The following is a 14,690-nucleotide window of genomic DNA, read 5'->3' as shown; positions in this document are numbered from 1 at the left end:
TACTAAGAAAGTAAGCTTTTTTATGCATAACGATGAAAGGTTTCCTGCTAAACCAGTGCAATACTATCAACATGTAAGGCTGTATGTATGCCAGATGAACAGAACATTTATTTGTCATTAAACATGTAGTGCATTTTGCAGTTTAACATGTATAGAATCGTGTTAGGTAGAAAATATTAGGATGGAAAACTTATTGGTTTAGAATCTTCTAAAGAAATTATTATCCTGCGCTAAAGGCGGCGGGATATGGAATTGGCGTTGTTCGTCAGTCCATACATCCGCCTTCCACACAATTAATTTGCGGGGGATATCAACTAAATAAATTTGCTTGTTATTTCTATTTCTATTATTTTTAGCTCATCTATTTTTTGAAAAAAAATTATGAGCTATTGTCATCACCTTGGCGTCGGCGTCGGCGTTGGCGTTGGCGTCCGGTTAAGTTTTGCGTTTAGGTCCACTTTTCTCAGAAAGTATCAATGCTATTGCATTCAAACTTGGTACACTTACTTACTATCATGAGGGGACTGGGCAGGCAAAGTGAGATAACTCTGGCGTGCATTTTGACAGAATTATGTGCCCTTTTTATACTTAGAAAATTGAAAATTTTGGTTAAGTTTTGCGTTTAGGTCCACTTTTCTCAGTGAGTATCAATGCTATTGCATTCAAACTTGTTACACTTACTTACTATCATGAGGGGACTGGGCAGGCAAAATTAGATAACTCTGGCATGCATTTTGACAGAATTATGTGCCCTTTTTATACTTAGAAAATTGAAAATTTTGGTTAAGTTTTGTGTTTAGGTCCATTTTATTCCTTAAGCATCAAAGCTATTGCTTTCATACTTGCAACACTAACTAACTTTCATAAGGGGACTGTGCAGGCAAAGTAATGTAACTCTGACTGGCATTTTGACAGAATTATGTGCCCTTTTTATACTTAGAAAATTGAAAATTTGATTAAGTTTTGTGTTTAGGTCCACTTTATTCCTACAGTATCAAAGCTATTGCTTTCATACTTGCAATACTTATTAACTATCATAAGGGGACCGTGCAGGCAAAGTTATGTAACTCTGACTGGCATTTGGACGGAATTATGGGCCCTTTATACTAGAAAATTGAAAATTTGGTTAAGATATATGTTTTGGTCCACTTTACCCCTAAAGTATCATAGATATTGCTTTCATACTTGGAACACTCAAAAACTATCATAAGGGTACAGTAAAAGGACAAGTTGCATAACTCTGGTTGTCATTGTTACGGAATTATGGCCCTTTTTTGACTAAGTAACTTTTAATATATGGTTAAATTTTGTGTTTCGATCCACTTTACTTCTTAAGTATCAAGGCTATTGCTTTCAAACTTCAAATACTTTCATGCTATCATGAGGTTACTGTACCTGGCAAGTTGAATTTTACCTTGACCTTTGAATGACCTTGACTCTCAAGGTCAAATTATTAAATTTTGCTAAAATTGCCATAACTTCTTTATTTATGATTAGATTTGATTGATACTTTGACGAAACTACTCTTACCTGACATACCACAATAGACTCCACCCAAACCGTCCCCCGTGCCCTCCCCCTCCCCCCCCCTATTTTTTTTTATTTTATTTTTAAGATCATCTCACAAATGACCACCACACCCTCACACTATACCCCCACCCCACCCCCCACCCCCCCCACCCCACCCCCCCCTAATTTTTTTTTTTTTTTTTTTTTCTTTTCTTTTTTTTTTTAAGATCATCTCACAAATTACCACCACACCCTCACACTATACCCCACCCCCCCCCCAATTTTTTTTTAAACGGTTATGTTTGAAATACCGTCCAACCATCGCACCCAAAAAATCCCCCCCCCATCGCCCTTCCCCCCACCCCCACCCACCCCCGACCCCCCCACCCCCCCCCCGCCCCCGATTTATTTAAAAAAAAAATTCGCTTTTTTGGAAGATAATGTAATAAATGTCCACAACCCCACACTATACACCCCTCTTCACTCCACCCCTCCCTCCTTTGTGATTGAAAATGAGAGTCCCTTCACCTTTAAAAAAAATAGATGAGCGGTCTGCACCCGCAAGGCGGTGCTCTTGTTATATTTGATATCGTTTCTGTTGATTTATCAGCTGGTTGTGCTAAACCTGAAGGCGATTTAGTCAATATGGAAAAGCAGTTCTATGATGACGGTGAGACTATCAGTATAACCGATAGGAACTGTGAAACTGGATACGTTCCGAGTTCCGGAGACATAACACTTACCTGCAAAAGTGGACAATGGTCGAAGGAAATAAGCTGTGTGCCAGGTCTGTATCCTAATTAATATGTAATTATAATTTAGTTATTTTATGCTTGACTGTTTATGTGATTCTCCACGTTAAACGTATCATTCTTTTGTTTGCGAACGCGTCATACTCCTGTTAGATTCGTTTGAGTGGAAGATCAGTTTTACTTCATATCTATTTACAAAGAACAAGTATTGACTTGACATGTTTAAGTGTTTTTGGGTGAAAAATGGTCGACATTGTAAATGGCCATAATTCTTCCACGTTATTTTTTTTTAATCATGGTTTCAATTTGCGAAAAACATATGGTTTCAGTTTTACAACTATTCATTGCTGCAAATATAACAAATAGTCATTGAAAGCCTGGTGCGTTCTTTAAAGTCATTTATATCATGTCTTATTTAAAGAACATAAGTTTGACTTCAAAGTGCGTAAGTTAAAAGTCAGATCGATGTTTAAAAACAAGAAGTATCTCTGTAAATAGTGACACTCATTAAGTACCATTACAATGATTGCATACATATTTACTCATTAAATATGAGTATTATATTATCCTTCATATCTTAATATATATTAAATATAGTCATATTCTACTGACGTGGTTATGTATAAACAATGCCCAAGGCACATAACTGTAACAGAGATCAATGTTATAACAGACCTTTGCCCCTTGTTGGTCTTTGAGGTTGAGAATTGATATGTTTATGCAAACAACATCCTTGTAGTAATTATGTGAGAACACTGACTACATGCCCGAATACAAATTATGTTAGTTTTGTTTTTTTCTCTGGGTGGGTAGTCATGTGTTTAGTTCAAAAACTCATTGGTGTAGGCGTGTCTTTGTTGGTTATTTTTGTTTATAAAAGTACGCATTCGGACAGGTGACCGACATATAGCATATTGTAATGATTATATTATGCACCAATTGTTGGTTATTTTTGTTTATAAAAGTACGCATTCGGACAGGTGACCGACATATAGCATATTGTAATGATTATATTATGCACCAATTTTTTAGTATAAATTCCAATAGAAAAGGAGATGATTTCAGAATTCATTAATTTTGAAATAAAGATTAACAAACTTAAACTTATTTACATTGATTACAGAATGAAAATATATTATCTACATACATTTTGTAACTTCTAGAACTGTACATATTTGCGGACACTTTTACTCATTGAGTGTGTACATCAGACTGTGATTATCTGTCAGAGGATGATTGTATAGTCTACATATAGCTATATTCTGAAATAGTAATTGAAATGGTTCAATGTTGAAAGTTGGCTACGCATTATTGCATGCACGTCACATTTACTTCATATGACTCCTTGCTACAAGTAATAGCTATAAAGATGTATTTTTTTATCGTTTAATTGAATACGCCACAAATTCATAAGTATCATAGATTGAGATAATATTTTATGTTTTAAATCAATGTGAAAATCTATTTTAATGCTGTAACCGACTTATGTCTCCGTAAATTATTTTTTACTGGTATTACTAAATATAGGCGAGTATCGATCAAATAGCGGACAGATAATCGTATGCTCGAGACTTTTACACAATGGATAATGTATATCAACTAGTTGTTCATTCTTATAAACACTTGGTCAGATGATGCTTTATCCAATTCTTCATAAGACGTTACATTTTACATGCACTAGGGGTGAACTATATTTGGTCGGAATATACTAATGTTTCTTGCACTTCTTTCACTAAGCGTTCAGCCTAACACATTTCATAATGATTTATTTTTCAATAACGACATTATTTGCACTTGAATTTTCAGACATTTTAATCTATGATTTATAAATTCATGCTTCACTTTTGTTAATGTACTTGCAATTCATGTCTCACCGTTGAACATATGGGATGTCACATTTATGATTCATTCAGGGTACATATATATAATGAATTAATCTAAAATCAGTTAGAATTATTCGTATTTTGTTGACCACAATACTTAGCGTCCGATTTAAAGCGACATTATGGGCATTTTGCACTGTTGAATTAAGCTGAAAATAATCAACAGGTCAAAAGAATTAGTTAAAATGTGGTTACTGACCAATTAACTGCAACTCATCTTGCTACCAGTTGTTTATAAAAAATATATTTTATATTCGATATTCTTACGTGACCCACCCAGTCCTCTAAGCCGAAATGATCCGTAAAACAAAATTGTGTCTTTGTGTCGTATGAACGAATCTGCACTAAAACTAAATTTAGGTGCACTAAAACTAAATTTAGGTTCATATTGTACATGCATGATCAGTTGTCAAACGAAAGTACGGTTGATATTCAAATGCATTATTTTTCTCTTTCCGGGATATTGTTTTAGTATGTTGATGCTGCATTAACAAATATAAGTGTATATGAAGTGAAAACACCAAAAATAAACAACGGTTGCGATAGACACCTATAAACTGTTAGATGCCCATAATATCACTTTCATATACCCAAGAAATTATTAAATTTGTTGTTGATATTGTTCGTAGAAGTAGACCAAGCATACATATTCCCATTACATGTCAGGATCTAGTACTTGGAATTATTAATCCAAAAATGAATGATTTAAATATAGTTTGCCTAGAGCTTAAACGGTATATCTTTCATTGTCAAAGAAAAAACAGAATCCCCTCAAAGTACGGACTTGTAAACAGAATGAAACAAACTTTTGAAATTTACAAAAGCACAATTAAATCAGATGAAGAATTAAAAATATGGTCCCTTGTGAAAATATTTACTGACATCACATATAATGACATAACTAACCATAACACATAATTCAACTAATACATATGAATTTGTTTTGTTGTTCTTGTAAACTCTGCATTATCAGCTTGCGTATATAATGCAATTCAGCACCCATACTAATTTTTTTTTTTTTTCTAATGTGCAATTTTTTATGTTAAATGATATGTACATACTTATATTCAACACTAATTTAGTTTGTATTGAACAAACTAGTGTATGTTGTTGTTGTTACATACTTGTACTATAACTCAATTATAATTGTATATGAATGTATGTTTGAATTTAATTACCAAATTGCTATACATGAACTACTTTGTTATATGAAATTCATAATGTATGTAATATTCTACGGAGTGAATAAAATTTTGCAGGTAAAAAAAAAAAAAAAAAAAAAAAACAAAAAAAAAAAAAAAAAAAAAAAAAAAAAAAAAAAAAAATAATATCACTTTAAAGGTACCGAATAATATGGGTTCGTAACCAATCATATAGTTCCTCTTGTATTATATTTATGACAGAGAATACTAATTGTTATCTCAGGGAAAATGGCAAGGCAAATTGTGCCTTGCAGTGTGAATAGATTGTTAAAAGACCGTACCGAACATATTTCAAGGGTTTCTCAAAGTGAAATGGGTCACAAAGTTCGTATATACTTTTTCTGCTGGTATATTTTAACCATGTTGGCAATAGAGCTGTGGAAGTGATCATCTTTGTATACACTGTGTTTTCATATCCTTCATTTATCTTTTTTCTAGAGATACCCGACTCCTGTCAATATTTTTACCCGTAAATGTTGGTGTTTTTATTGAAGGTACCAATTATACAATACGCGTTGTCACTGCTAATAAATTTGGAGCTGGTACAGACGGAAACGTGTACATTAGGCTGAAAGGAACAGCTGGGGACACTGGGAATATAGGGCTTCCTGGACGATTCGATCGAAATAGCACTGAAGACAAAAATATGTTCCTTCCTGATGTTGGAACTGTACGTTTTATTAACAGATGTTTATGGACTTCTCGTTGTGGTGACTGTTCTCTTAAAACAAAGTAAAAATACGTTCTAAATAATTAACAGGTATTTTTGGTACTCGATATAAAAGTAAAGTATAAGTTTCATCGTTTGTAGTAATATCATTTATATTGAAATGCCAGATCTATATTTACATGTGCCGGTACAGTTATTAATACAAAGTGTTCATAAAACTGTACACTGAGGAATAGGCTACATTACTAAATATAATATACTTACACAAGTCAATCACATGTATATACATCTTTTGTTCGACAACATGACAATTATAATAGTCAAGTTTGGAATTTGATTTCATTTGATTTGATTTTATTTCATTTCATTTATTGTACTCTTTTTATTTTTGTTCGGTACATATTCAAAACATTGACCCGAGATTTTACTTACAATTATCATGACATATATATGTTATAAATTTGACATGTTATAACAATTAAAGCAAAAAACTGTCGTCAAATACCTTTTGAAAAATGAAAAGACCTTCGCGCACGTGAAAATAGACACACGATATAGTTGATGTTTTTCCTTTACTTCAGATCATATCAGTTAATATTGGAGTTACATTGCGCACAATTCGGTACGGATGGATACCCAGCCAAGTGACTGTACATGATCAACGGCGAAATCAGTTCTACTTGTTTCAACATGATGAAACTGAATTGTACGATAGATCAGTAACACTTCAACGGAAAGGTCATTTTTATATTTTAACATTATATTTTAACAACCGATTTGTAGTTGTCATGTTAACATTATATTCATATTGGTAATACATGTATAGCGATTATAAAACATAATATAGTATACATTATATACGACACTATAAAGTTATCTATACATTTAACGTAAGCTCCCATTGCCCGCCCCCATCCCTGCTACGTAACATATGTATATATAATCTAATACGTAAATGCATAACTTTCTCTAGTAATGTGTTTATCATTTTGAATGTATACCCAAGTAAGTTATAGTAAGTGTTTATATGATAACATTTCGTTGACTGCGTATATTATCATTTTTCATTTATCAATTCGTGTGTGTTTCAGGGTGTGTTATTGTATATATGGTGGAAAAAGGATTTCTTAAGGGAGACCGAGGACAAGACCGAGGACAAGATTATAACTTCTATATCAATACGGTCTTCGAGTGTATGATGTTTTGTTTCAATAATAACTGTGTTCAGGCAGAGTACACAGCGAGGCACAAATTTTGCGAAATTATTACAAGTATCAAGAGGCCTGTACAGCAACGGAGTGATGATGCAATTCATGTGCTAACACCACAGTGTATGGAAACTTGACACATATGCGGATCCACGAAACATTTTGTTTTTACATAATTCAATAAAAATCTAACAACTAAACCCTCAATAAGATAAATGGGTATATATGGATTTCACCATAACAAAATTTATGATATGTTATGTACGTCATCTTTGACTTGTTTGTCTGAATTATATTGCCATCTGTTTAACAGCTTTTTAGTAACAAAACATTTAACGAATGAAATCCTGTAAGTAAATGTATGTTCAGGAACATTTGTATACTTAGTTGTTGAAAGGCTTTTATCAGAAATGCAAAATATTTGTTTTTTAATCTAAAACTCTGAGTGCGGTTGTATTATACGATTTATTCTTGGCAAAAAGGTTGTGTGTGTGCCTTTTGTGAAATATTTTAATCATGTGAAAACTGCATGCGTACAAATGCATAAAAGTATCCGTAATTAATGAAATTGTTTTTGCGTAATCATTTTCTTGTGTTCCTTTTACAATATTCTGAGTTATGCAATATATCATAAAACAAATGGATTACAACGCCAATTTTTATTTTTCAGTATCGTATTCAATTGATGTTTCTTTTCTTTTCAATACTTTCTATCGAAATTAAAAGTACACATGATGCAAGAGAGGGTGGTGTTATTTTCTACCGTGTTGCTTCTCTATGTATGCGGCTTTGATTTGACACCGTTATTGTTTTTACATTTATACTTTACATTTCGACAAATCTTCAACATTGAGGCATTTCAAGAGTTTTCGTAGAAATAAACTTTCTTGAAAAACTAGTCAGACATGGTTGTCGTAAGCTCAACAGACTTACTTATATTATTTTACTCGAACTTAAAAGATAAGCTCTATTTTAGAGGTCATCGTTTACATTTTGGCATGTATATATAGGTCAAACAAAAGCTGTTTCGGATGTGAAGCATATAATTGTAAATCAACCACATATGCATGTGAAGACAACAAGCCTCTTGAAAAAATAATGTCCCTATCTCAAAGGCCAAGGTCATATTGAGTGAGTCAAGTATCACCTATTGGCATCATCCAGACAGTTACTTTGATCTTGTACAATCATTTTACGATACCTTGCACCAAATTATCAGTAGATATCGTGGGCTGTCCCATGATCATGCTTTACAGGTCAATGTAAAAATTGGGCATTTGACAGAATATTAGAATACGTTGTAAACGACCCCCAATCTGTCAAGGAACCTAAACGTACATAATACAACGGTAGTAACTATTTGTTGTATGCGTGATTTAAAGATTAATTATTCTTTTCTTTGATGGAACACATCAGACTTAATGATTTACTTTTAATCGTATGACTTCTAAAACAAATGTTACGGAGAAATTTGGTAAAAATAGCATAAAGAATAACACAGATTCCATACTTGATTTATACAGAATGTCAAAGTTCACGTGAAGCAGCAACCTTATCATATATTATATGTGTTGACTCAAAATTAAGAGAATGTTGCGATGTTACAATTTTCGCGAACAAAATGGTCCAAATAAAAATGGAAAATCTAGTAACCGAGTAAAGTCGAGATATAAAGCGAATTAAAATACGAAGTAAACGCTAATCACCTTCTTACTGATATGGCTGGAAAGTGAGCGTCATTTAAAAAATAAACAGAAGTAATAAAGGGTATAAAACGGCGAAAAATAACTGTCTAGGAATGGACGTCGCCATCTTGTCTATCACGTGATTACCCCCTCTGGATTAAGTATATTTACCGTACCCGGGGTACATGTAACAGTAAGTATACTTAAGAGTACCCGGGGTACATGTTAGTAGTACCCGAGCCGACAATGACCAATCAAGCGATAGGATCGGGTCCTTTGAAGTCAGTTTCAGAAGGTAGTATCAGGTCGGGTCTGTTTCGCTTGGTAGTGTAGGGATATTCGCTACGCAACTTTGTTTGGCCTTGCGTATATATCTTACAAAGAGACAATATTGAAGACTCAGCAATGTAAAAATATATAACTATGTATGTATATGAAGAATGGCACATGGACATTAATAACAATTTAACAAGGTTCATTGTTTTAATATAGCAGAAGATTTGTTATAATTTTGTTTTTCGTTGCTCGATAATGCTAAAGAATCGGGCAATATTTACTCTCTGACCATAAGAGTAAGAGTTATTTAATACCAATGACCAACACTTAACCATGGCAGTTCATTTAGCGCTAATCCTTTTGTTGTGCGTAGCGATGAGGTCACATATGTCCAAAGGCCGCTTCCCAATAATGGTGTATAGATACAAAAAAACAACTTCACAACCAATAGGTCACTGGTATGACTGGTTAGAAAAACGTTTCCAAAAAAAAAAATTGTAAGAATGACCATATACTATATTAAATAGATATTTCGTCTGATTTTTGATCAGGTAAGGCTTCATAATGGGCAACCGATCGATGTGGATTTTCGAAATGTGGTATATACCATAAGCATAGGTGCGTAAACGCACCTATGCTAAAAATGACTAGAAAAACCATGAGTTCAACTACACCCGCGGGTCCTTCATCAGAGCATGTCGATCTCGCTATAAGGCGGCGGCGGGGAGCGGACGGGGACGACAAGCGCCACTTCCGCAGGCACGACAGATATCAGCGTCACGAGGGAATGACGCCTCCCATTAGTACTCGAGTGACGTTGGTGGTTTTGACTTAGAGTGCTGAAACAACACGATATTATGTACTTGCAGAGCACATTTTTTAAAGTGTCATGTTCGGTAATACGTTTTAACGTACATTAAATATATATATCTTTTGACGTAAATGTCGGACCGTATTTGGTACAAAAACGAATATGGTACATTTGTACCATATTCGGCCGAATATGGTACAAATGTACCATACTCGGACCGAAGATGGTACAATTTTCGACCGAATATGGTACAAACATTGTACCATATTCGGTTGGAATAAGTTTTTCTATGCTCGCCAAAACGTATTTGGTACATACCAAAAAAACTCATAAAAATGAAAATGGCCTACGTATATGGTACATAAATTATGTATTTCTTAATAAATGAAATAGTCTGCCGATGTGTAAACTTTTTTTCAAACTCAAATACATTGTATTAACCTAATATTGGAAGTGACAAAAGTATCATCATCATCATCATCATCATCATCATCATCATCGTCGTCGTCGTCGTCGTCGTCGTCGTCGTAACTAGCAGTAACAGAAACAGCTAACCTAACCACACTTTACATGGATTTTGCTGGTTGTGTAACTGTTTCGCCGGCTAGCTCAGTCGGTTGCGCGTCAGATTGGCACGCAGGCGGCCTGGGTTCGATTCCCGGGCGGGCCAGATACTTTCGTGGAGATCATTAATAGCAATTTTCAAATTTTTAAAACTTTTTTTTTCGAAAGTGTATTTTCACCAAAATCCGATTTAAGAGATTTTGAGCTCTTTTAAATGAATATATCTCTCCAAAAATAAGGATGTTTGACTGGCTGCTTTAGACAGGTGTGACTGTATTCCTAAACATTACTTTGTAAAGTTGATTTGTCGTTCCGACGTCATATTGCTGAGAAGCCGACAAAGCTTTGAAGTTTCCGATTTTTTCTTTGATAACGTGCCGCTTTAAAAAGGCGGGAATTTTGCACACGAGTCTTACTCAGAAGTCAGTAACCATATTTGACTTGGCGGTCGGCAAGAAAAGTTGTGATTTTCGACTAGAAAGAATTGAAATCCAAACTTTCTTCAAACTTCAAAAGAATTCTTGACAGTAAGTACTGTACATAATTTTAATTTTCAGTTGTCTTAATATGCATTGATGTTTTAACATGCATTGATTTTTATGTTTTATGCCCCCCCCCCCCCTCAGAGTGCATTTGCAGTTGTCCGTCCGTCTATCCAATTGTCCGTGGCATTCCTTCCGGGTGCGTAACTCCTAAACTGCTAAAATATTTAAGCTACAGTCATTTTTTCGAAAGTGTATTTTCCACCAAAATCAGATCGAGCTCCTGTAATCTGTAGATTTGAACATTTTAAATTTTATGGAGTTTATAGGTCTTTGACCTTCGAACCCTGCCTAGTCGTGACTTCTGGTGAGCGACCTAGGCCCCCAGGGCCCCTTCTTTATATCCCTTCCATCCACGTAGCATTGGTTTCTACAGACCGTTTGTCCGTTGACCGCCATAAGTTTGCCCGCTATTTTTCCCCTGAATTTGAATTCGGTTGGATTTCAATGAAACTTTACATGAAGTACTTGCTTCTTTCATTGCGCATATTGCCCGGAAGTTCGGATTGTAAATTTTAGCGGAGCTATCAGACGAGTGATTTTAGCTCAGCTCATGTCGTGAGACATTCGTTTTCGACACGCGGTGTTCAATACAAGCTCTATTAACTAATGAAGTATAAATGTATAATAACTTATTATATTATTTCAGATGAAGGAAGCAATTAGGAGAAAAAGGAAGCAATTAGGGTGCTTGCCCAGGTCGAAGTACGACATTATTGTCAGATGTTTAAACGGATCGTTCGATGTCCCTGTGAAGAAACGGACACCTGAAGAGAATAATTGTTTGGCCATGATTAGAAAACGTAAGGACTTCGAGCTTGGTGACCGGGGTTCTTTATTGTGTGGCGGAAAGCAAGTCCTTGTGAAAGAAGATCTTCCTAGATTTGTTGAGAAGATGTTCATGGAAAACAAAGGATGTGGAGCAAGGGTTATTTACAACAAACTGAAAGTAAATTACACGGGGTTCTCGGAACAAGCTATCCTTGAAATACTGTACAATAGCAAGTATTACCATGAGAAGTATCCGAGATTTACAAACAAGCCAAAGCCAAAGACAATTACAGAAGAGGAACCAGACAAAAGATGGCAGATTGACATAATTAACATGAAAAATCAAAGTGTTAGCTACAAGGGGTCCACATACAGTTATATTCTACAAGTCGTGGACGTTTATTCTAGGTACGTTATGCCAAAACCCCTGAAAACGAAGAGTTCGCGTGAAGTTGCAAAGGCATTAGAGGACGTGTTGATGGTTAACCTTGCCCCTGACATCATCCAATGTGACAACGGACTGGAATTTAAAGGCCCTAGTATGAAACTTTTGTTGAACAAGTACAACATCAAAATGATCAATAGTAGGCCGTATCATCCTCAATCACAGGGCAAGTGTGAAAGGTCAAACAGTGTTATAAAGGCCAAGATTCTATTTGCAACAAAAAGTAAACGTGGATTTAACTGGGTCGAAGGGCTTCAAGATTTAGCCTATGCCATAAACACAAGTTTCAAACGAGTTCTTGGGGGTCTCACGCCCTTTGAAGCCTACTACGGAAGAAGTCATGTTTTTACCAAAGAACGTCATAGTTCTCGTGAAATAAAGAAAACCATACGGCGAGCAAATAAAAAGGCTTACAGGTCGCTGTTGAAAAACGCAACTTCCCCAAGCAAGTACAAAGTAGGAGAGACAGTATTAATTCGCTATCCCTTTCGAAAATCCAGGGTGCCAACCAAAAGATATGTTATCGAAGGCAAGGTAGAAAAAGTAAAACGAAATGGTGTTTATATCGTGTCATTTCAAGTACCGAACAAACCCGAACTTGGATTCGTAAGCAAATCGGTTGGGGTCGAAAACATGACTAGCCTAACTGTTGCGTTAGAGAAACAACGAAAAATTAAAAAACATTCATTAAAACAGAACCGCTCAGAGAAACAAAATCACAGAACTAAGTACTATCATGTTTTAACACACCATGAAAATCTGCAGTTGTTGGATGGGGTGAATATTGCCATGGACCCAAATCCGGATGGAAATTGTCAATTTGCTGCTATATCGCATCAACTTGGTAAAATTGGTATATACAAAGACGTAGATGCTTTACGTAAGGAAGCAGTCCATCACATTGTAGAAAACAGATATTTCTATGAAACTTTTGTCTATGATGAAACATTTGATGAATACGTTAAGAATATGTCTAAGAATGGGACATACGGCGACAACCTCACGCTCATTGCACTTATGAGAGAATATAATTTGCAGTGCCTGGTAGTTTCTACCCGAGGACTAGAACACTCATCAATTGTGTCAGCAGATGGAAAGTTCGATGGTGATGTTGGAACAATTGCATTGGGGTATTTCCCAGAAGGATTTGGCATGCATTACGTTAGTATCCGTATCAATCAACGCGTGTACAAGGACATAATATCACGCTTAGAACAGTCGTATGACAACGGTGACTCTGGCGACAGCGCTGCGTCTGGCGACAACGCTGCGTCAGGCGACAACGCTGCGTCTGGCGACAACGGTGACTCTGGCGACAACGGTGACTCCGGCGACACCGCTGCGTCTGGCGACAACACTGCATCTGGCGACAACGCTGCGTCTGGCGACAACGGTGACTCTTGCGACAACGGTGACTCCGGCGACAACGGTGACTCCAGCGACAACGGTGACTCCGGCGACAACGGTGACTCCGGCGACAACGCTGCGTCTGGCGACAACGGTGACTCCGGCGACAACGCTGCGTCTGGCGACAACACTGCATCTGGCGACAACGCTGCGTCTGGCGACAACGGTGACTCTTGCGACAACGGTGACTCCGGCGACAACGGTGACTCCAGCGACAACGGTGACTCCGGCGACAACGGTGACTCCGGCGACAACGCTGCGTCTGGCGACAACGGTGACTCCGGCGACAACGGTGACTCTGGCGACAACGGTGACGTCTCTGTGTGTTCAGCCCTGAAAGAGCTTCAAGATATGATAAACAATAGGAGGGCACAGAAGCGAACGACTTTTCCATTTCTGATGTTACCACTTCACATTCAAGTTGAAATTTTTAAGTTCTGCATACAATCAAACCCGTCAATCCAGTTTGTGTTGGCGAAGGTCGGCAAACCCTTTAGAGATTTAATAAGGTCAATGAGTTTGCAAACACCTAGAATTTACATTCGGCCGGATATTGGACTAGATACTAGTAACAGAAATCCTGTTAGCGTTCGTTTCCTATTAACAAGAGCGGGCAGAAACAGCGGTCTTATTTCGGCAATAAAAGAAATCATCAAGGGGCCAAAATGGGCAAACGCATGGCTGCGTTTGCGTGTTAGTGGAATCGGTTGGTATGATATCATAGATGTCATGTACAGACATTACAGGTGAAATATACATGTATATCGGTGTTTGGAAACCGGTTATGTTATTTTTGTGATTGATGATTATGTTCTTCTACCGGAAATTTGTTGTCATTTGCTCATTTACTGGTAACTTTTTACGAAGCACATTTGGGATATTTTGGCTGCTACTAAAATGAATGTATATATGTTTATTATGTCTTGTCAAAATGCTACAGTTGGATTAAAATTTAAATGCTGTTC

The 14,690-nt window shown here is 36.2% G+C and overlaps 1 protein-coding gene across 1 annotated transcript in view; it reads left to right on the top strand.

The window, feature by feature from the left end:
• Positions 1-8,089, top strand: part of LOC127882459 (uncharacterized) — a 152,474-nt gene extending 144,385 nt beyond the window's left edge. The window contains exons 43-46 of the mRNA XM_052431098.1: positions 2,120-2,296; positions 5,841-6,016; positions 6,598-6,754; positions 7,108-8,089. Coding sequence (XP_052287058.1) covers positions 2,120-2,296; positions 5,841-6,016; positions 6,598-6,754; positions 7,108-7,361 — 764 coding nt within the window. The 3' untranslated portion in view covers positions 7,362-8,089. The remainder of the gene's footprint in view (positions 1-2,119; positions 2,297-5,840; positions 6,017-6,597; positions 6,755-7,107) is intronic.
• Positions 8,090-14,690: the final 6,601 nt, after the last annotated feature.

Source organism: Dreissena polymorpha, chromosome 5, assembly GCF_020536995.1.
Source record: "Dreissena polymorpha isolate Duluth1 chromosome 5, UMN_Dpol_1.0, whole genome shotgun sequence".
In the NCBI taxonomy this organism is placed as follows: Eukaryota; Metazoa; Mollusca; class Bivalvia; order Myida; family Dreissenidae; genus Dreissena; species Dreissena polymorpha.
The sequence above is the reverse complement of the archived record's forward strand: the minus strand, read 5'-3'. Positions and strand labels throughout refer to the sequence as shown.